Source organism: Ambystoma mexicanum, chromosome 6q (genome assembly GCF_040938575.1).
Source record: "Ambystoma mexicanum isolate Mex_15411 chromosome 6q, UKY_AmexF1_1, whole genome shotgun sequence".
NCBI classification, from domain to species: domain Eukaryota; kingdom Metazoa; phylum Chordata; class Amphibia; order Caudata; family Ambystomatidae; genus Ambystoma; species Ambystoma mexicanum.
The window spans coordinates 304,092,745-304,116,366 of NC_090937.1; the positions used below are offsets into that span (position 1 = coordinate 304,092,745).

The 23,622-nt window shown below is 45.4% G+C and overlaps 1 protein-coding gene across 17 annotated transcripts in view; it reads left to right on the forward strand.

The window, feature by feature from the left end:
* Window positions 1–23,622, forward strand: part of ANKRD17 (ankyrin repeat domain 17) — a 2,430,147-nt gene that overhangs the window by 1,247,412 nt on the left and 1,159,113 nt on the right. For all 17 annotated transcript variants that reach the window (XM_069630806.1, XM_069630790.1, XM_069630801.1 and 14 more), the window contains one exon: window positions 8,916–9,058. In XM_069630806.1, coding sequence (XP_069486907.1) covers window positions 8,916–9,058 — 143 coding nt within the window. The remainder of the gene's footprint in view (window positions 1–8,915; window positions 9,059–23,622) is intronic.

The following is a 23,622-nucleotide window of genomic DNA, read 5'->3' on the forward strand; positions in this document are numbered from 1 at the left end:
ATATGTGGCACTCATCTTCACTATGGACGGGCCGACCTCAATTGTTGAAATATGGAAGAATAGCTTTGTAGTGAGGACAATTTCATGATTCTATCCTGTAATCTGTCGAATTCAAAATCTGCTGCCCCCTTTTTTATTTTTTTTTTAGAATGTACTTGCGAAGGGCATGCTATAGATCAGCAAGTGCTACTGCATCCCCCAACCCCCATTGTTTCATTAGAGCTATACCACTATTACTGTTATTGCTTCTATTCCTGTGGATTGGTTATAAAATTGCCTTTTACTTATCTTTCCGTTCAGGTATATGGGTAAAATGTGTGCATTGTATTAACCAACTGTGATTTTATGTATGTGAATTTTTATAGTGTCTTCTTGGGCTTCCAATAAATAGAGTAACTTTGTTCTTACCTGTCTAAGTAGAATCAATGTGTATTTCACTGTGTGGACTCGAGGGCCCCTGACCCCACTCACATCTCCTGAGATTTAGCCCTGACCATTCTTCCACGCTTAAGTGATTGGCTTGGCTAAACACCCAGAATTCCCCTGTTCACTATAACTAGGGTGGCCTCCTAAAATCTATCCACCCGGTTAGATTTTCGAAATCCATCTTAACAGTTTGCAAGTATATTCAGGAGGGCTATCCAATGCGTCAGAGAGGTCTGCAGGGGTCCCTTTTGGTCCGGTATGGTGAGAGCGTTGTTGGTAACTTGTATGGTGACTGCCGCTTTATTTGATCGTAGTTGGAACCTGTATTCATACAGTAGTGCTGTAGTGGATTGTTAGAGAAAATTCTCAGAAATGTACTTCTTCCTCTCTACCTTAGAGACCCCCAGCTCTTTTGCTGGACTTTAGGACTTTTCATTTCTACCCTGGAGAGAGTAAGACCTTTTTCCCACACTCATGTATTTTTCTGTGATTATGACTTTGGAGTCTGACAAACTCCATAGGTATAATCTTTGCATTGTGACACACAGCACCTTCAGTGCAGTGGCACAGGGAAGTCTTTTAGATTTCCCAAAGGCTTTAAATACCTTCTCTTGGTGAAACTACTGTTTTCAAGAGCAGTGAAGCGGAATTGACTTTACTTACATTTTGTAACTTTCTAGACCCAGCACACACCATCTTACCATAGGGTGCTGGAGGGGTTACTTAGTATCCCCTTTATCTAGTTTCTCATGTAAAAAAATGTTATCCTTTCTACAATTAATTGCTTGTGGCAGTGGTTTACCTTTTACTACCATAGTGTGTTATTACGGTGGGCTGCGTTCGCAGCTGCAGTAAGGCACCCATGGGGGCCCATTTTGTTAAAATGGCCCGGTCTTCTTTTTCGCCATTTCTTGTCACAAAGGACCCTCTTGAGATTTACTCTCTGCGCCAAACCATGTTTGGTCCCTTTCTTCGTTTTGCCTTTGGCAGGATTCATGAGTGAAGCCTGCATCGGGTTCCAGTATGTCTGGCAGGCCAGGAAGTGAGGGAGGTACCCGAAACTTCCTGTGCTTAATCCCCTTGGTTACAGGAATGCACCCAAAGGTGATTGGCTGGCTGGCTGTACTCGGAGGACAGCCACCCTGCTGTGTGATTTGACAGCTAGTCTGGAATGAATGGGAGAAACCTGCATAAAAAGGGAGGCTTTTGGCTTGGAAGGCATAGTTTACCACTGGACGAAGGAATCTGAAGAATTACTTGGATGAGACGCCTGCTGCAACTCCTGGACCATTGGTTTGCCCGGTGAAGCCCTGCTGCTCTGCTGAAGCTCCGAATTCGTTTCGACTAGAGAAGCCCTGCAAGGATGACTTCTCCGCTTGAGTTGTTGAGACCAATCAACTCCAAAGGGAACTTGTTTGAACATCCTCTCGAAGCTGGCTGTACTTCTGCTGCTGGACCAAAGTGCCAGGGAGAGGAACACCAAATCGAGTGGATTGCTTTTAAGTCGAACCCGAGCGCCAGGAAGGATCCTCCGAACTTCCCTGAAGCAGGACTGACCAAGCCTGAGCCACCTCAACAGAGTGCTGGACCCCAGATGCAAAGAAAGTCCGAAGTGGTGTCCGAGAACTGCGGCGTTGCTATTTGCTGTCAGACGCAAGGAGCTGAAACCGCAAAGTGCAGCTGAATTGAAGTTTGCCCATTACTGCTACTGACCTTCCCATTGCATTGCAAGAGTCCCCATACGTCCTCCCTCTTGTACCCATGACTGAGGCCCTGCAACACAAGGATCTGCAGGGCTGTACAGGAACAGAAGCCAGCTGGAACCATTTCTTCTAACCGAAGGTACTGTAAAGTCTAACTTACCTCTTATTGTGTAGCCTTACTTGCTCCCAGTTTAGACTTGTCTTGGTTGCCCTTGCAGAGTTGCTTACAGCTTTGCCCCTCACAAGCCTCCCAGCTTGTGGCCCTTCAAGTGAATATTATTTCTACAAACTTTTCTAAAAACATTGTGCAAGACTTTTACTTACCTGCAAAGAAGATCTTCAGCTCCCCCAGACTTTGTTCAACTAACATTGGCTTTCCTGGCTCCCTGGGAGACTCTTCTTACCTTTGACTCTGTGCCTTTACCTTTCCCCCAGGAAAGGGTTAATTTACTTTGCATTGGAGGGTTGAATAAGTACTTACCAGTTTATGAATTATTTGTTAACCTTTGCTTTATTGCTATATCTACCCTTTTGCACCAAACTCAGAATTGCTCCAAATGTACCAGTGATACATCATTTTCCACAGTGTCCTAGCTGTTTAAGTCCCCTGAAGGTGTAGTAAGTGTCTGTGTGCCATCCCCAATGGGTGGTATCTGTTTTAGAGAAACTAAGAGTGTGTTCTGAAGTAGATAGTAAGTGTTACATGTTTTGCTCCCTTCTGAAGAAGGCTTGTATAACTGACTGTTAAATTAATAATTGTTTAATCAAGAAACCTTGAGTGTAAGTGTTCATTTGAATAACTGTCACTGTGAAACTCTGTGTTACAACCCTACTGCTCACATTGACCCCTCTTGAGATAAGCCTGGCTGCTCATCCACACTACCAACCTGTGTAGTACAGACTTATACCAACGGTTGGGTTCCTATTGCCAGGAGGTCAAGGTTGCTGTTGTCTTCCAAAGGATACTGCACACAATCTTGCCTAACATGGAATGTGCCACTTGATTATTTTGTGCAGTTGGATCACAAGATTCTTACTCTGTAGTACAAGCTTTCTGAGAGATAACAACGCAGAGTTTTATAACTCATCCAGGACTCCAAGTGTAAGGTGGGATAATGGAAGGTGACCTTGACATGGTAACAACTGAAGCACACGAGGAATGCCAATTAGAATATGACCTGGAGGAGGCCTGCTACTGGGCCGCTATATGGATGGAGAAATAATGCAAGCATGTCATTATACCCGGCTCTCTGCAAGTATTTCATCAGGGGAATGAGGTACCTTGGAGAAGAATGTATCCATGATCAGATCCAACTGGAAAAGAGCTTTTATGTAATTGTAACTTCACAAAGCACTGTATGGTCATGATCTGTTGCAAAGAAAGGAGTTACAAATAACCATCACATTTCAACAGAATCCTGCTCGGTGAAAGAATTGTACAAAGCCACAAGTATCTGGAGACTAAAGCAGAAGACAAATCGACATCAGAGAGCGGTTCCCATTTATTCAACTACTATGACTTAAGCAACTGGACTAGTGAGAAGAGGGTGCTAGCCACCCGGTCTCCTTCCCGGAAGTCCATAATGTGCATAAAATGTGCAGTAATTTAGGTGAGGAAATGTCAAGCACCAATAAGCATAAGGCATAGTGTACAGGTAATCGAAGAATAGCCAAGGAGCTCAAATCTGAAAGTGAAGTCATCAAACCTCGGCATCCCTGGTCTGACCAGGACAAATTCTCCAGGTTTATTGAACCTTGTGCAGAATAAGGGATCTTTGTTGAAAGACCCAATTGAAAGATGGGGAAATTCAAACCTAATCTGTACCTTTTGTTCCCACAGCAACAAGAGCTCATATGAAAGAGCCCATATCAAAATCTTGTCTGCGCTGATGTGGCTGCAGGGTACCTCAGAAAAAACGTTGTCTAACTCAAGGCTTCTGTCTGACTGCATGTATTGTATTGTATTGTATTTTGGAAGTGTAGTACTTGTCTTTCTTTTGGGGAGCCAAATGAATGTGCATGCATGTGGGGCTGAAGGGATGTATTATCAAGTGAAGGTGCAGCAGTGTATTTTGGTAGGCAGTGCAAACATTGCCATCATGGAATGCACAGGAGATGGCCTCAGACCTTGTCAGTGGTTGTGGTGCTCCACTACGATCAGAATAGTTTCTTCCTTCAGCTGGGGCTTTCTTGGTTTAATCCCTGCTCGTGTTTCTCAAGTCATGAGACTGAGAACCGAAACTGAAGAACAAAGCAAAGGTGATATTATCTTCAAGTGCTGCTGACAGCATTTATGGTTGCCTGCAGCATGTCCCGCATGCAAACCTTTTGTTTGTATTTAATGTATTTTGGTTTTACAAGTAACCTTGCACATAATGATTTACACAGATGCACAATGCATCTTTTACAAGAGTGCAATTTATTTTATATAATGCATCAGAGGAAGTTTACAATTGCATTTAAAAAGCTTTCAATTTCATAAAATCCATGGTATTACAGTACATCTAAATACTTCCTATTAACTGATCTATTTTTCAACTAATATCAATTTACTTTAATATATTACAACTACAATATCTCATATATAATCATAGTCTGCTTAAAAAGACACTTCTAGACAAATTTCAGACTCTTATACCTGCAACTACCGATTGGGGTTCCTCGATTCTTGATATTCTTAGCCAGAGATCTTCCATGTTACTCCAGCTAATACTCGTAACAAAAATATCAAACGAGGTAGTACACTGGTCCAGTATAGTCTCACAATCAATTAATAAGTGTTGCAGGGTCTGAACGCTGGTACCATCGTTGCAGAGTGCACATAATTCTGAAATTGTTTTGGACTGGTCTCGTATGCTTATTTGATTTGTTAGTATCTAATTCATACAGAAGCGAAGAAACAAACTTCTATAGGACGAATTTGGAAATTTACAGATATCAGGGTTGGACTCCCAGGGGTTTGTCAAGAGGCAACTGGCTCAAATGTATCTTCAATGCTCTCATGGCATCAGTCGTCTCTATCCAATCCTTTTGGTGTAAAAGGTTCTTAGTCCTAACTGCGTTTTCACATAGATCCTCTTTTGTACAGTCTATATTATTCAAAATACAATCTGCCCGATTACAAAAGTTATCTATAGGTCCAGTGTTCAAACCTTGATACACATTCTTAATATATGTATAAAAAGAATTGTTAGCTAAGGTCAGAATGTTTCTGTAAAAGGACAACTTGCAATGCAAATGGCCTCTCAATAGTGTTAAACAGAGTTTGTACCTCAGGTCTATAATAGGAAGGGAGTTTGATAATGTTATTGCCTTTTTCCAAATTGCAGACTTAGATAAGCTGATATGCTAAAACATCCTGACCATATAGTAATCTGCGAACAACCTGAGTTTTTATAAAACTCTGTAAACGGACTCAAAGTAAATGTACAGTATTTCATATTAATACGCCTCATTTGCACTGCAAAATGAACTGCTTTAGTCTTTTCAGCCAGAGTGCTCGGGAGTAGGCTGCATCCAGAAAAAGGCCCAAATACATGATTTGATTAGAGGGAACAATAGGAACATTGTCTAAATAACCTGGGTGAATGACTACCTTCCCCAGGCTTGTTGAACTTTCCTTCCTGGTCCGTGTTGCCAGGAGAATGACTTCTTCACTTGCTAATTGCAAAGGTCCAAAGTTACTTTGTAGTACAAGAGGATACCTCTCTTATCCTGACATTCAGTCTCAAGCAGCCTGGGGGGTGAAGACTCCCTTCCCCATGCCACAAACTGCCAAACAATATTTTATTTGTGGGCCAGGAGAATGCCTCCCTTTTCCTGGTGTTTGTTCTCTGGCTCAAAACCCGGGGAAATTAATCCTTTACCCAGGTTGGGTGGACCTTCCTCCTGGTCCGAGTTGCCAGGAGAATGACTCCCTTCTCATGGTAATTACAAAGCAATCTCTTACAACAAGGCAGAATGAATCATTTCCCCTGATTGGCTTCTTCTTTGGTTTGGCCCACTTGGTTCATGTCTCTGCCAGTAACTGCCACAAGGAAGATGACTTGTATGACTCTCTTGGTGTGGGTCCTCAACTCTTGTTTCTCCTTACTTCTCTTTATGTCCACTTGGCTGACTTGCATGTCAAGTACTGACACAGGGAGGATAGTCCTGCTCATTGTTCCTGTACAGGGTTTTATCCTTCTGTACCTTCCATCCCCTACCGGTTCCAACGCCTCTCACATTACCTTGCTTGTTCCCGGGATACACCGTCAATTCTTCCTGGGGTGTCTCGCCTACTCGGTGTATTGCACCGGCATCTCCATGTCTCGGTGCCTTCACCTCATGGGTCTCCTGCTTGGCCTTGAGAGTGACGGCATGTATGCTGCTCTTGCGTTCGAGTCACTGTCTGACAGCCTCCTGTTTACATCTGGAAGCCGTCGGGCAAAGGAGTCCTATTGTCCTCTTGACTCCGGGAGCGGACTTCTCTCAACTCCATCAAGGCCTTCTCTGCATCTCCTTCGTGCTGCCCGGGCTTCAGTCTCTTGTCCTGGCTGGCTGTGTCTCCCTGATAGGCAGACCATTTTCGTTTTTATGGCGTAAAAGGAACCACTCCTGCTATGCCGTTGCAGTTCCTTCTTGGTATTGCTCTTCATTGTTCCTATATCCCACCTCGTCCCAGTTCTGAGATTCCCTATGTTTCTGATGATCTTCGTCTCAGTACTCTCTAGGACCTTGAGGAAATCTATTTTTCAACAGTACATAGGTCTACTGCCTACAAAGAGGTTAGTAGAAGGAGAGGCGAGAGTGGTTGGGGGGGTCTGATTTTCTCAGAAGGGCTACACCCTCGATGGTCAACCTTTTCACTTTGGGCAAGGGAGGAGTCCTTCCCCATGAGGTCTTCCCACATTATACCATGCCCAATACCACCCCAAGGGGACTCTCTGGTTATGTGGTTATGGCCTCACCTCCCTTGACCCATGGAAAATGGCTCCCCCTCTGGGAGAAGTGACAACATTTAGTGAATCGTCACAACTCTGTTGCTTCTTTTTGTAAACAACTGTCATTTTGGCCAAAACAGAGAATGTGCTGTCTAAACTATTTTGTGTGTTTCTTTTTTTGTGACGATACTGGCCTGATGATTAATTTGCACATTCCAAAATCATGTAGTTGTGACAAAGGCATAGCCCAAGTTTAAGTATCCATAAATAGTGTTTCTTGGAAATGAAGTCATAAGTTTATCTTGAGGTTTGGTTTTCAGACAATTTATCATGGAGTACTCAAGTAACTAATATACTGGTTAAAATGAGGCAATCTACTATGGCATAAATGTCTTCTAAAAGGACCTTTGGGTTGCAGTCCCAGGTTTCCCCTTAATTGTGCACAATAATGCCCCTATTGGATGGATTTCTGACACAATGCTGCTGAGGGTCCCCTTTGCATGAGTGAAAATATACTAGATGTCAGAACAGTTGTTATGTAGAGGTATTGTTGATGACTTGTTTGCCATCCCACATCATGGGATAATACCTTGGTTAAGGGACATGAAGAAACTGTTATCCCAGTTGGAAAATAAAAGTTGGTGTATTTATCCTTCCTGTATGCCCACAGCACCGAAGTCAGTATTGAAAACAAACTTTGCTTTTAGAACTCTGGGAATTCCATCGCTGTTGGGCTAAGCCAACACACATGACAGTAGCCGGTTATAACGATTTCATGAGTTCGGAAGAATCACACCTTGATTCTGAATAAGCCACATGAATCTGAGCATTCATTTGCATTAAACTTTCCACTGTATATTTGTCATTGGGTGAGTAGGCCTCTAATACCATTTGGTAACCTGTTCCTGCACATTTGGGGTGGCAATGGACACAAATGTATGACTTTCTTTTTCTTTTCCTTTTTTTTTCTACAAAAGACTGCTTCTGATTTTACAAGATGGGCATAGTCTGTATATTAGAGAAGCTCTGTTTCTTCTCATGAACTTAACAATCATTGCTATACCGATAAAAGACTTAACTGACAAAGGCGGTTTCTTGTAGATACAGGTTCATGAATTGATCTTTGTGATTAAATATGGGTGTGTCCTCTTATTTGTTGACGCATGCATGTTATCTAATTTTTTTTAAAATCTGATTCTTTTACACTTTACCTGTTTTTTCTTGGATATTACTTTTTTATGGAAAACCTGGTCAGAAATAAACAAGATCAATTACTTTGCCAGGAAGATTAAATGCGTTATAGTCTAATAGTTTGCCAGGTCGACTGTGGTTGTCTCCTCAGCATGGGGAAGTTGTATCAATTTAATTTTCATTGAATCTGGGGTGGTGTTGATATTTAGGAATGATGAATGTTTTTCTCCTGTGGTTACCTTCATAATGGAAGAGGGGAGGATATCCTATTTGTAAGTGGTGGATGTGAGGTCTGCGATAGTGTGTCAGTCAGGGCTTCTAGAGTAATCCTCTTAAATTTAGTCCATCTTGGTATTGTGTGAGGTGGCATGGGTGCGTTGTCTGTGTTTGGAGATGTCAGTGTGTTACATTATCTGTTGCATCTGTTGAATTTGTTGGTGGATTGTGATATTTGAAGGGTCTGACAGGTGATTGATGCAGTTCTTCACATCTTGGAAGCTTGCTCTGTTCTATCATGGGTGTTGATGGATTTTCTGAAGTATTTGAAAAATTGGTAGTTGTCTCACACATACCTCTGCTCTTCCATTTCACTTTTGTCTTTTCTTCTGTACAGTGTCTGCAGGAAATGTGCACTTATTAAAGTACAAACATATTACTATTTGTCCTATTACAGGTAGTAGAGCTTCTTTTGGCTAGAGGGGCAAACAAAGAGCACAGGAATGTTTCAGATTACACTCCTCTCAGCCTTGCAGCATCTGGTGGCTATGTAAATATCATCAAAATTTTGTTGAATGCTGGGGCAGAGATCAACTCCAGGTAACACTTCTTATCCGTCGCTCTTTCAAACATGAAAACTGACCCAATGTTGCGAAATTTATGAGGTTGTTTCTGGAATATTTAATAGTTTTGTTAATGTTTCATGCTCTTCTCAAGCATGAGGATTTTAGAGACATTTGCGCTATTCAAATGCACATGTTGTGGGCTTAAAAAAAAGAAAAAGAGAAGAGAAAAACAACCTCCACTGCTCAAGATTCCCTTGATGTCATTTATACGGATCACCCAAGCCTTCTGCAGCAATGGTAATGTTCTTTCTCTCAATCCAGCAGGCCTCTATGCTGTTTGTTTTGCTAAAGTGGCCTATAAAATTAATTTGATTTTTCAGAATGTAGTCTGCATTTTGGTGCATCTGTCTGTATTAGGGATAGTACTCGTTATCCTTCTCTCTTCTCCCGCATTGCTTGGTAATTGCATACATATGTAAGCAGGCCAGTAAAGCACTCCAAGAAATGCTGTCTCTTGAACACATTTTTAATAGAATCCGATCAGGTTTTTTTAGACACTAGTTTAATCCTGTTTTTCCACTTGTTGCCAGAACCGGTGACTTCCTGTTCAGTGGCACACCTCCCTCTGCTTTGGGTGCTCTCCCGTTTTGACACTTCCTCCTTTGTGTGGTTGTTTTTCTCTATTTTTTTAATTTTTGATTGGCCCACCGCCTTTTTTTGATTTACCTGGTTTACTTTGCTGTACACGATAAGCTTCAAACAATGCATTGGTTATGAAGGACCGTTTGTGCAGTTGCCGATCACTTTAGGTCGCCCCGCCTAGGCTCCATTGTGCCTGGCCAGGCAGGAAGTGGGGGAGGAGTTTTTTTTTCGCTCCCCTGCCCTTTGTCTGCGTGAGTGACTGAATGGAGCCAGCTCCCACTGGGAGAGTGAGGTGTGGGAGGGGGGGTGGTGGAGTCTGGCTGTCCTGTTTGGACAGTCACCTGCCCCTTTCTGTAATCTGCTGAGAGAGATTGCAAAGAGTGAGAAGAGTGTGTGCTGAAACTGAATAAAAGGTGAGGTGTCTGAGGTGAAGGGCAAGTCGACCACTGGAAGCTGAAGTAACCGATGAAGAAGACGACTAGAGACGCCTGCAGACCCTTTGCAACATTGTGAAGTGACCACTGCTGTTCTGACCCAGTTTTCTATGCGACAGCGGAACTCCGAAGAGGAAGACTCCTTCATCTTTGGTTGGTGGGACCAACCAGCCCAGAGATGAACTACAGTCTAAGACGTTCCCTGAGGTGCTGTTGCATTCCAGAGGTGCAAACTGTGAATACCAGGAGAGCTTCAACCCTATCGCAGTGCATCGTCTTGCCAGGGCCCAAATCTGTCCAAGACTTTGCTAAGCTCCAGGTGAACCTCCAGAGACACAATCAGACTCATCCAAGTCCCCTCACCAGAGTGTAGGACTCCAGAAATCGAAGAAGATTGACTGGGCGAATCATCTCCTTTTGTTGTTGCTGCAGAAAAGGCACCAAAACCACAGCCTGACCAGAGAAGCTGAAGAAATCCATGCCAGAGGTCTTATCGCGAGACTGCTGCTGCGAAATCCTGATCACAGTGCAGCCTTTCGTCACCATACCAAAAAATCCGGAGACTGGGCCCAGCGCTGCTATCCAGAGGGGAAGCCGGCCACAAACATTACTTATAACCTAAGTATTAGGAAAGATTTCTCTTTACTTCACCTTTCTTTCCATCTTTATGGAACCCCCAAACTTGTTGCTTTTATTTTTGATTCTGACCTATTCTTTATGCAGTGCAGTCAAGCCTTAAGCTTCACTACACTGGCTTTTGCACATATGTTGGGGGGAAACTGGCATGTCCTTCAAGCTGTCAGTACTTGGAAACATTGTTTCCCTTCGTCGTGTTACTACTTTTGGTTTCTTTGTGCCACTTGTGGTAACTTTTATCATTGTACAAAGCAATTTAAAATGCATTACAATGGGGGGGGGGTACATTTCTTTTTTTGTACCCTAGACTAATACTTTTGTATACTCTAGGTTTGCTAAAACTGGTGGCAGCAGTGAAGTTTTCCCACTTTTTGGGACTTTTTGTTTTAGCTTTACTGCGTTTACCACGTTTGGCTACTAACCGTGGCTACTGGTCAAACATGGCCCTTCCACAAGATTTTTCGCTTGTCCTTTTGCCATCTTGTTCTTTAACCTTCTTCCTGGCCTGTAAAATGCTTGCAGGATGTGGGCTGGGACTGTCTGGTCCCAATCCTGTGTCTGAGTGATATTCATGAGTGGTTTCGCCAGTGGTGCTGATTGGACCACTGCTGGGGGGGGGGGGGGTGCGTGTGTGTGTGTGTGTGCGTGCGTGCGCACTAGTCCTGTCATTGGCTAGTGAGGGCAGCTGGTCTTACCTGGCTTTTAGGATAAAAAGAAGACCCCTGCACCCATTCTTCAGAGATCCTTGAGAAAACTGAAGGAGTCAAGAATCCTATGCAGCTGTGAGACCTGTGAAGAGACCGGAGACCCGTCGGAAGGAGGCCTGGCTACTTCCTGCTGCTGCTGTCCTGGAGGAGCCCTGTGTTGCTCAAGATCTTTAGCAGCCCTGCGAAGGAGCTGTGACCCTGGGAGTGGAGGGAACATCCATTCCTGATGTCTGCTTAGTACCCTGCAACGAAGAGCATTCGTGAGTGTCCTGTGGCTGGCTTGCTCCGAATTTGGGCTACCGTGCTGCTGACATCACCGTTCCGACCTGGTACTTTGGAGATCCTCGGCTGGTCCTACAAGACTCGCCTCTGTGAAATTTCAGCGTTTTAGCTTCAAGGGGACCCGAGATATGAGGGAAAGTCTGACTGCGGCCGTTGAGTCCCTTTGCGTGTCCGTGCTGCGGTGACCACTGTTCGAAAAACGCTTGCTTGACCCGAGTCCAGTCCTGGGAGGTCCTGCATCGAGTTTTACTGCATTCTTCAATTAAGAGTCCTTACAACAGTGAAAGACTCCAACCAGAGATCAACTAGAACTTGCAACCACTGCAAATCGAGGACTGCAACTTTCTGTGCGAAAAGCAACCTCGGACCCTCTTCCTTTGTCCTGCCAACTCTGGGGAAGAATTGGGAGTATGGGGGTAAATTACAGAGCTTCTTACCTACTCTTACACTACCATTATAAGTCAAAGGTCTTATAATAAACTTTATTATAACAATATTGGCTTTGCCAGTGCTTGCCTGCGCAAGACTTCTGAAAGTTGGGGCTACTTCTGTTACCTAGTTTAACTTGTACTCTGACAATTAGAACCCTTCACTGGACCCCAGAGACCCTACCTGCATTTGTTCCTGCTTCAAAGATTCTGTGGAACTTTACCTGAACTATTGGGCAAAAGGCCCCATACAGTTTAGGGCTGGACAATTGAAGTTAGGGATCATTCTCTGTGGACATTGAGTGCATAATAATAATCTTACCTTTCCTTTGCAGGAGTTTCTGTTGAATGTTAAGCCCTTTAATAAGTGAATGTATATATGTATCTATTTTTACTAGTGTTGTGTGATAACTCGAATTGCCAGTAGTCATTTCTCTATAGTGTTTTGGCCAATAAAAAATAATTGTATTTTTATACATCCTGTCTAAGTGTAATCTGTGATTCCCATTGTGTGAACTCATTGTGGATCCTTTACAAGCTCACCACCTCTGAAGAACTTAGCCTAGACCGCCTGTCACTGCTACGTGAACTAGTTTGGCCACACAGCTTCCCAGAGTGGTCCCTGTCACAATATAGTTTGGCCTTCTAGACTTTAGTCCACCAGGTCAGGGTATGGAAAATCAGTCCTAACACCAGGGTACTGTGTGTAGGGGGTTATTGCTTACCTTAATCCAGGAAGTCTCTCCAGAGTGCACATACAGTTGTCCAGGGTATCCACTCTTACCTCAGAAGCAAGCTGCCAGCTTGTGTCCCTTTAGCAAGTCCTTTAACAGGGTCTCCACTATTGAGTTATTCTTCAGTTATGCTTACCTAGAGACTGAAAGTATCCACAGGAACATTTGCTGTTCTGCTGCTTCGTGAGACTTTGAGCCCTGTCCAAACTGACTTTTACATAGTTAGGGGTCAGACTTTTAAAAAGTGTTAACTTACTGCACAAAAACTGCCTCTAGAACCTTAAGCTCTGCTACTGTTTGACTAACCAATGGTTTTCCTTCCAAAAATACTTTATCTTATGTGGTTTTGCTAATTAAATACAGTTACCGTATATCTTTGTGCGCATTACTACTGATAATATGGTATAACTGTCATTAGTGTCAAACTGTAACAGTTGTAACCGTGAGCAATAACCAACTAAGCAGTGGCCTTTGAAAAGTATGTAAATGTATTTCCATGGATGTTGGTTTAATTATCCAAGCAATTTGTAATATTCCTTGTATATTTCAATAAACATTTACTGGTGCAAGTGTTTTTGAACTGGCTTTACTAACTAGGTTTAGTGTACTTAGCTACAGCTAACATCTTACTTTTATGATAAGCCTCACTACTTTGCCACTCTACCAAGGTTCCATGACTAGTACAGACTGATACTAAGAGTTGGGGACCTTTATACCATTGTGATAGCTTTATGAAGTCTTACCTCAAGTGGACTTGAGGAAAACTCCCCTAACAGGCATATCGCTACTTGGTGCCACAGAGATCAACATATTTATATATTTCTGGAGCTTGTGGATCTGCTTAGATCACATGCTCTGGATAGTCCGACATCTAGTGTAAGTTGCAGAGTATTGCAAGATTTGTTTTCGAAATTCAAACTGACGTTGACAGGGTGTGTTTTGTAATACTATCCCTAGTGTGATGTGTACTGTACCCATGGTCTGTCACGCGTAGAGGTCCCTCAGATTGTTTTTTTCCGTCATCAAAATCTGTCGCAAATGCCGAGTTCTCTTCCAGGCTGATGCCTTTTGATTAGCGAAAGTTATAATTCTAGACTTTCTCCAGCATGGGGTCTGGCATGGATTCACATGCTCATGAATATTCCCCGTCGTCAGGCTGGGTATCCTCTGTAAAAGAAAAAAGTTTATTTTTTGAAACGGTCTTTCTCCTATAAACCAATCGCTGAGCTCTGGGTCATACTGACCACAGACAACGACTGCCCTCTACCTAAGCCCCTCCTCAGGCAGCCATCTTCAGATTTTTACTGCACGTTCAAGTGTTGGGAGTACTCGCGTTTCGCTCTTTGATCTTTTTGCGTTTTTTCACGTTTTTGGTAGGAAAACTGTTTTCGGTTCAATTGAGCCCATGTGCCCCATCGCTTTTCCTTCCAATTAACAGGAACCCATTTTTCGGCATCTTTCACCGCCCCACAAGGGCCAAAATCATTGAGTGTTTCTTCTTGGAAGCTTCCAGAAGTTCAGGTTTACACCGTGCCGGATCATGTCGGAGGAGAAGCAGGATGGAGCTTCCCTCTTCAAGCTGTTCACCAGCTGCGATTTGCGGAATGTTCTCTCGGACAGCAAGCATTCCCAGTGCCTGTATTGTTTACACCTGATGCATAAAGAAGATTGGGAGATGGCTTCTCCAAGCACACGATGAAGGATCAACACGTCCGGTTGGCGGCGTGGCTCAAGACCAGGGCTGCTACCCCGGGCGATTCACAGGGCCATGCCTCTTCCAGATCCAGCCAACCAGAGGGGGCTTCTATGTCCTTTGAGGGCACTCTATCCGTGGGGGCCCAACACAAGGTCAAGCAACGCAAGTCCGCTTCCGACGGGGTCCCACAAAAGTGAGGGCATGTTCATTGTCTGTCTGCTTTGATCTCCAGCCACCACTCCAGCTCTTCGTCCAAGAGAAAGTCAGCTACCCCGGGGAAGCTGCGGGAGAAACCAGAGGAGGCCAAGCAGGAAAAGGTCTGCCCTTGCAACTAACGCCCAGGCTGCTCTGACCAAGACGACATCTTCCATCGAGATGGTTGTTTCCGCCCTCACGAAGGCGAGGGGGGCTGACCCGGTCCAGGGTGCCCCGGCAGTGGCCACAGTGGCCCTTCCTCCCAGGCGGAAAGCTTCGGCCAACCCAGTGGAGAAGACTCCAGAGAAGAATATGCCAGAGCTTAGTCCGGGACCGACCCCTCAGGACCCGAAGAAGGGGGTGGGAGCGGAGAAGAACTCAGAGGCATAAACGTTTCTTCATCCAACGAGGAGGAGATACTTTCTGTCCGTACTATCAAGGGTGGTGGTGGTGGTGGTGATGACGACAATGGAAACATCAGGGGGCGGGCACCTGCCGGAGGCGACGACATGGGCGCTGGGCCCAGTGACCTTGTCCCCCAGGAGCCTTGGAGAGACCTATTGCAGGACATCCTCTCGGCCCTCCATACACTGGTGTCAGAGATTCAGAGGAGGATGCCGACTGCATCAACAGCGGCGACAACCACCTGCGCAGAAGAGGAGGGGCACCCTACACCTGCAATCCAACCGTTTCTGCCATCCTCCCGGCCCCGCTAGGGGGACGGGAACGGACATGGCGACGATGGACAGGGACTCAGGGATGGGTGATCCTGCATCACCGCCACCGAGAGCTTCTCCACCGGACGAAGTTGTTTTTTTTTTTTTCATTCCATGATTGCCTGTGCGTCGGAGCTTTTCCAGCTCACCCCAGAAGAGGAAAAAAAGGGCTTCCTGTACCAGCGCCAGGAGGCGAAGAGGAAGACCATCCTGTCCGTCCCGCTCCTGGACGAAGGGCTGGCTCTGCTAAGAAACCCCACCTCAGCCCCTGCGAAGGGAGACGGACTTGAAAGGAAGTTCTGGGTGCCAGAGTCTACACCCAAGTGTCTACGGTCTCAGCCGTCACCGGAATCAGTGGTCTCGGCGGCCGGCAGGAAGACCATAAGGTTCAGGTGAACTATTTTGCCTTTACATGTTCGAATGTAATGATATGTACCTTTTACTTTTCCCAGTTTCTCTGAGAATACATCAGGAAATTAGACTATTACGTCCTTTAGATCTTCTCATTGTTGGCTGGATAACTTGGGTGGAATTAAGTCAGTTATCTGTCTTCGGGAACCAGCAGGCTAGAACTTTTGCATGGGTTGCTAATGGGCTTTCTATCCACTTTTTTAGAAGATTAATGTGGTGAAATTGGACTTTCTGTTTTCAGTCTGGTTGAGCTATTTTATACGTGCACGTTCCTGTATTAATTCATAAGGTCCGTGCCACTTAAAGACAAGTTTATTTTCTTTGGTGGGTAGGAGGACTAGTACTTTCTGTCCGATAGAACAAGATTGTAATTGGACTTGGTCATAACTGGCCTTCGGCTGGTTTTGGGCTTTTCCCATGCGAGTACAAACGAAGTCCCGGACCAATTTCATGTGTTCTCGCATTCTAGTGGCGGTCTGGTATATTGGAATGGGGGCCTCCCCGCGTTCTTCCCAGGTTTCCTGGAGCATGTCCAGCACATCCCTCGGTTCTCTTCCATAGAGTAGTTTAAAAGGAGAGAACCATGTGGAAGCCTCAGGGGTTTTCCTCAATGCAGATTGTGCACATGGGATCATTCTGTCCCAGTGCTTCCCGTCTTTGTCTACCAATTTTCGGAGAATTAGTTTCAATGTCTAATTGAATCTTTCTACTAGACAATCAGTTTGGGGATGGTACACAGAAGTTTGCAAGGTTGTAATATGGAGTAGCTCTTTGACTTCGGCCATAAGCTTACTCATAGCATTTGAACCCTGATCTGTCAGTATTTCCTTGGGAAATCCAACCATAGAGATGTACGGTAGAAGATGTTTCAGGATTTGCTGAGTAGTATTACTTTGTATTGGGAATGCCTCAGGATGTCGGGTCGCATAATCCACGATCACCATGACATACTTCGTACCCAATTTAGATCTTTCCAGAGGTCCTATTATGTCCATGCCAATTTGTGAAAAGGGAACTTCTTTAATTGGCAACAGATTCAGAGGGGCAGGTAAGGGAACATGTGGGTTGGTCTTTTGGCATATCTTGCATGTTTGTATGAAGGTTTTGATGTCAGAGTAGATAACTGGCCAGTAAAACTTCCCACTAATATGCACATGCGTTTTAGTTTATTACAAGTTGAATTTTCATTAACCCTTCAGGGGAGGTTTCTTTTCTGTAAAGCAACCCTAGTTTTTTAGAAGAAAAAGGGACTTACCTTCTCTCTGCCTTCTCTTCTTCAGGAATGGCTTGTAAAAAAGCGTCAGCAATGGCTGGATCATTTCGCTGGGCAAAGGCTAGGTTGGGATAGATGCTGGGTTACTCTACTTTCCTTTCTTAGATGGTGTGGGATTTATCAGCTTCTCCAAAGCCAAAGTTACCTCCTGTCTGTCTCATCTGGTTCACTTTCTTGTAATTGAGGGAACATAGTGTTCTCCAAAATTCCCTGTGCAGTTTGGTCTCCCCTACGTACCTCAAAAGGGATTTCACCATGATTCTGTAAGAGAACCTTTACGTCTCCCCGGAAGTCCGGGTCAATAACGCCTGCTAAGACGTCTATCCTGAACTTGAACGCTAAGCCAGATTTGGGGGCTAATCGGATGTAACACACAGAGGGGGAATCAAAACTAAATCCATAGGAATCAGTCCTCTTTTATCAAGGGGAAATGGTAGCTTCCCTACTGCTATAGATATCAAACCCTATTTATTCCTTGGTGGCGACGGAAGGGTTGAAGGATCTCTACGTTTTTAAAATTGTAGGATTAACCAATTTGTTTTAATTGAGTCACATCCCACCACTGACACCATATGTGAGGAACTGAACAAGACAGCCACAAGTGATCAAAGTGCAAGGGTGTTTATTGAACCATGATTGCTGTATGCTGGTTGGAAAAATGCCTAATCTAAACCTAAATCTAAGATAGGAGCAAGCGTCGACCATCAAATGAAAAATAAAGCAGTCCTAGTGGCGTTGTCAAAATAAAAAGGCCTATACTAAAACGTATTGCCAAACCTCCTAACAAATACTAAAAGGGATGTGGGATAGTTCTCAAGAAAAGAGGGAAGTGTTCTTAAATAATGTCAGGATGCAGTAGCCTGGGTCTCCCTTCCCCACGTTTTGTACACAGGGTAAGACGGGAGCTTGGAGCAGAGTACAGTCTCTGGCTTCTCCAGCACGAGACGACCGTTCAAATGGCAGTTCTCAGGATCATCGATGGCCAAGTCTCATTTCCTTAAAGTCTCTCACCTTCGGGCTTTATATGTACCAACAACAAAAACAAGTGTTCCTTTAACATATGAATAGTTTGTTCCCAATGTATGCTGGGTGATGGTTTCACCCCTGGGCTCCCCTCTTCTGGGTGTTAACCCTTCTCAATTGTTTATCACAGTTTCCTGTAGTGTTCTGTCTTCACCTCTGGGTTCCCCTCTTCTGGGCATGGACCCATCTTGACTTTATATGCTTGGGTCATAGCTTCACCCCAGGATCTCCCTCGGTTGGGCTTGGACACTTCTTGCCTTTAACAGGATTCAGTTCCCTTGCTTTCCCAGTGCTTGTAGAAAAGTCTTTAGGTTGTACAGGGATTTTGCTTGACCATCTGTATGACCACTTTGACCTATTGCGTGGCCTGCATACGGCCTTCTGGTATCTGTAGTTTCTCCAGCATGGGGTCTGGCATGGATTCTCATGTTCATGAATATTCCCCGTCGTCAGGCCGGGAATCCTCGGTAAATGAAAAAACAGTTTCACTTTGCTTACAAACTGTTTCTCCTTTAAACCAATCACTGAGCTCTGGGTTATACTGACCCCAGCCAGTAACTGCCCTCCTCTGGCAGCCTTCTTCAGATTTTTCATTCACGTTCTAGTGTTGAGTGTCCTTGTGTTTGCTCCATGAGCTTATCTATGATTTTTAGTGCTTTTTCAGTAAAAATTAGATTTGTTTATTGGAGCCTGTGCTCTTTCACTCATTTGACCAGCAAGCAGGGATCCGTTTGTCACCTTCTTTTGTTGCCCAGAAGGCCATCAGGCCTGCACTGCACGCTGCACCATGACGGAGGAGGACGACTACGGAGATTCTCTCTTCAAGTTCTGCTCCAGCTGCAAATTGAGGAATGGGTTTGATGAGGACAAACACTCCCAGTGCCTTTACTGTCTCCACCCGGGCCACAAGGAGGTGGATTGCGAAATTTGCGTGGAATTCACCAAACGCACCATAAAGGATCGGCACAGCAGATTGGTGGCGTGGCTTAACGCCAAATCCTCTACCCCGGGCAGCAAGCAGGGGCATGCCTCACCCAGGACCGGCCGGTCCGAGGAGCGGGATTCTAAGTCCTTTGAGGGTGCTCCATCCGCGGGGGTCCAAGACAAGGCCAAGCACGGCAAGTCAGTTTCCGTTGGGGTTGACACACAAACGGCTCCCGCGACGAGCAGGGCGCACTCATAATAACCATCTGCATCCATCTCAAGCCATCGCTCCAGCTCCTCCTTGAAGAGGAAGTCGGCTAACCCCGAGAAGCTGCGGGAGAAGCCGGAGAAGTCCAAGGCCACGGCTAATGTGGCTGACCTGCCTCTGAAGGCCCAGGTTGTACAGGAGAAGTCATCCTCGACAGTAGAGCTGGTGGCAGCCGCCCTCTCGAAGGCGAAAGGGGCTGACCGGTTCAGGGGACCACAGCTTTGAACAAGCCGGTGGAGAAACCGCCAGAGAAGAAGCCGGCCCTGAACCTGGCTCCGACCCCTCAGTACGCTAAAGGAGGGCGGGGGGGCAGTGGAAACCTCTAGGGTGCTCCAAGGCATGGCTATTTCTTTGTCGGACCACGAGGTCATGGCGTCCGTTCACACGGTCATGGAGGATATGGGGGAACGATGACAGCAGAAGCGCTGAGGAGTAGGACAGTGAAATCGAGCAGGGCGACAGCCGAGCTGACGATGTAGGCGCTGGGCCCAGCAAGCCTACTTCCCCCCTCCACCCCCCAGAGATGTGTCGCTGGACATACTATCAACTCTATTCACGCTTGTGTTGGAGATCCAGAGGAGGATGCCAACAGCACCCCCGACGCTGGCCTCGGTGGCTACGATCTTCCCGCGGACTGCCGGGAGGTACTCACCAAGGCCAGGGCATTGTCAACTTTGAAGTGCTATGGACACAAATGGAAGCGTTTTGCGACTTGGTGCTGGTCGCAGAAGATCAACCCTCTGGGGGTCACAGCCCCTCAAGTACTTCCATATTTACTGTCATTGGCTAAATTGGGGCTGGCAAACGCCTCCATCAAGGTACATCTGCCGGCTATCTCCCACTACACCAGGTATCCGGGGACAGTCTTCACTGTGGTCGCACAGTCTAGTCAAAGGGTTCATCAAGGGACTGTTCCGCTCGTTCCCGCCGGTGAAGACTCTGGCCCCGGCGTGGGATCTCAATGTGGTGCTGACTAGGCTCATGGGACCCCCATTCAAACCTATGCATTCAGCCCCGCTCAAGTTTGTCGTGTAAGAGCGCTTTCCTTGTGGCCATCACCTCTGCAAGACGAATAGATGAGATGCAGGCCCTGTCCTGCAAGGAGCCTTACTTGACTTTCCATGAGACGAGGGTGGTGCTGCGGACGCACCCCTCCTTCATGCCCAAGGTTCTGTCGGACTTTCATCTCAACAAGCCCTTGGTGTTACCTGTGTTTTTTCCGATGTCTTTGTCGCCAGCTGAAAGGACTGTGCACTCGCTGGATGTGGCCTGTGCGCTGAAGCTTTATGTGCCCCACACAGAGTTTACCGGAAAACTTTTCTGCTTTTTGTTAACTTTGGTACTGTGAACCATGGATTGGCCCTGTCCAAGGCTTCCATTTCCAGGTGACTCTCCGGCTGTATCACTCATTGTCACTGGTTGGCAAACCGACCGCTGCCTGGCTGTCCGAGAGCCCATTCTCCAGAGCGATCGCTGCTACGGCGGCGTTCCTGTCTGGTGTGCCCCTGCTGGACATTAACAGGACTGCTACGTGGAGATCGACGCACACCTTCACGAAATTCTAATGCAGCAACAGGGTTTTCAGGGAGGAGTCCAGAGTCAGCCAAGCAGTGCTGCGCAACCTGTTCTCTTGAAGGTGAGCCTGCTGACGAGGTAAGAGATTGCTTCTGTTGAGCATTAGCTAAACAGAGCTATATTGTCCTCTTTTTAGGGGCCGTATGGGTGAGGACTACACTATGCCAAACACAACAAATCCCATAAAGAAGGCCGCCTCCCTTTTTAGGCTATGAGTCGGTCTATGGCACCTGCCAGACACATACACACTACCCTTTCAAAATGTAGGTAAGCACACAAGATTATTCCAAAAAATACACATATTTTAATGTCTATCAATTCATAAAACACAATTATAAAAATCAAGATACATACTAATAAAAACCTAATGGTTCAAAATAAATTACATCTTTCCACCATTTCATTACAGCGAGTATGAATCAACACATTTCACCATGTTTGTAAACCAAACCATAACATGTGCCCACAATTAACTATGCAACATTCCCCTTTTCTTTAGGGAAATAAGTGTGTCAACACTAGACATGTGTTTCTAGCTTGGCTCCTGAAGTCATAGGGGGTCATTGCGAGGTTGGAGGTAAGGGATTACTGGCAGCGGTAAGGGTGCCAATGCCGGTAATCCCTTACCTCCGTATTCCGAGTACCCTTTGCGGGTCCTTCCTTACCTCCTGCTTTTAGCAGGAGTTAAGTACGGGACCCGCAAAGGTACCTCGGAGGTAATTACGGTACCGTAATTTACGATGCCGTAATTACCTCCTTCCCCATTCCCATTGAGCCCTATGGGGCATAAATGGGAATGGGGAAGGGCAAAAGGTGAATGGGGAATTACCGGTCCCTCCAACCCTGGAATGGACCGGTAATTACTCCATTCACCATGCCGGATTTGGGACGGTTTCGGAGGCAACCATGGAGCTAATTACTCCATGGTTAGCTCCAAAACCGGAATGAGGCCCATAGAGTTTGGCCACTTAAATATTCCACAAAGGTGTATGGATATCCTTAAAGAGGCACGACAACCCAACACCTTGCACTGCTATTTTAATAAGTGGAAGAGAGTTGTGATGATGGTGCACATCACAAACACTAAAACCAACAGAGTGTTCTCCAGCTAACATTCTACACTACATGCTTTACCTACCAGACTAGTATTTAATACTATAGAAGAGCATCGAGCGGCCCTGTCAGATTACACCACTTCACAGAACTAGGTGTCCTGGTGGAAAGTCCATGTCATTAAGGCATTCATGGAAGTGGTAAAGATGCTAAACCCCTCCCCCCCTCCACTTTCCAACCCTCCTCGGGTTGGGATCACAATGTTGTGCTTTCCAAGCTAATGGGTACACCCTCTGAGCCTGTGCACAAGGCCAGCCTAAAACATCTTACTTACAAGACTGCAGTCCTAGTATCTATCCCCTCCATAAAACGACTCAGTGAGCTGCAGGCTTTGTCCGTAAAAGACGACTTTTTCATTATATACAAGGTTGTCCTCCAAACACCACCGAGGTTCTCACCTAAGTTCCATGTAAATCAATCCATAGAACTTCCTACCTTCTTTCAAAATCCATCAAACTCAGCAGAAAGAAGCATCCATCCATTGATGTACGGAGGGCGGTCTTGGATTATGTGAACAAAACGAAACCTCTAAGGAAAACAGACCAACTCTTTGTTTGCATAGCACCTGGAAGAGAGGGTGATCACATATCAAAGAAAGCCATCTCCAGATGGATAGTCAAGTGTATACAGCTCTATTCCCTGTCCAAGAAGGTCTTACCTTTCACCCTGAGGGCACACTCTACCAGAGTTACAGGAGCTAGCCTAGCTTTTATTGCAAACATCGATCTAGATGCCATCTGCAAAGCTGCTACATGAGATCCATCCGTACATTCACAGAGCATTATTGCATTGACACACACTCTAAAACAGAATCACAGGGGGGACAAGTGGTCCTAATACATCTCTTTGCTGCTGTACCTTCTAACTTCCAACATCCTTCTCCAGATACTGCTCACTAATCTATGCAGAGCATGTGATCTAAGCAGATCCACAAGCCCCAGAAGGGATACATTAATCACTGTAATCGTATTTCTGGTGCTTGTGTATGCTTAGATTCACATGTGCCCACTCTTCCTTCCCTACTGTATTTGAAGGCGCATAGATGTTTTCTGGGTTATCACTCTCTGCTTTATCATATCTGTGCTCACATTACACTTCATGCAACTTCATGTCAGAAACAAATGATCTGAGGGACTTGGATTTGTGAAGGACCATGGGTACAGTACACATCACACTAGGGACAGTATTACTAAACACGCCCTGTCGACGTCCGTTTTCGAGTTTCGAAAGCAAATCTTGTAATACTCAGCGACTTCCACTAGATGTCGGACTATGCAGAGCATGTGAATCTAAGCAGACACAACCACCAGAAATACGATTACGGTGAGTAATGTATCCCATACACTCCTACGTCTCATCCCCTTTCCTCCATACTGTATGTGCGTCCCTTGCTAGGGACAGGAAACTGAACCTTTTTCAACAGATAAACTGTCTTCCCCTTGCGGTCCCCTGACTCTGCCCACTGGCGCCACTCCCCAGTCCTCTTTTCCATGTCGACGGCTGTTAGGGAGAATTCTCTGTTTAGGCTGAATTTCCTAACC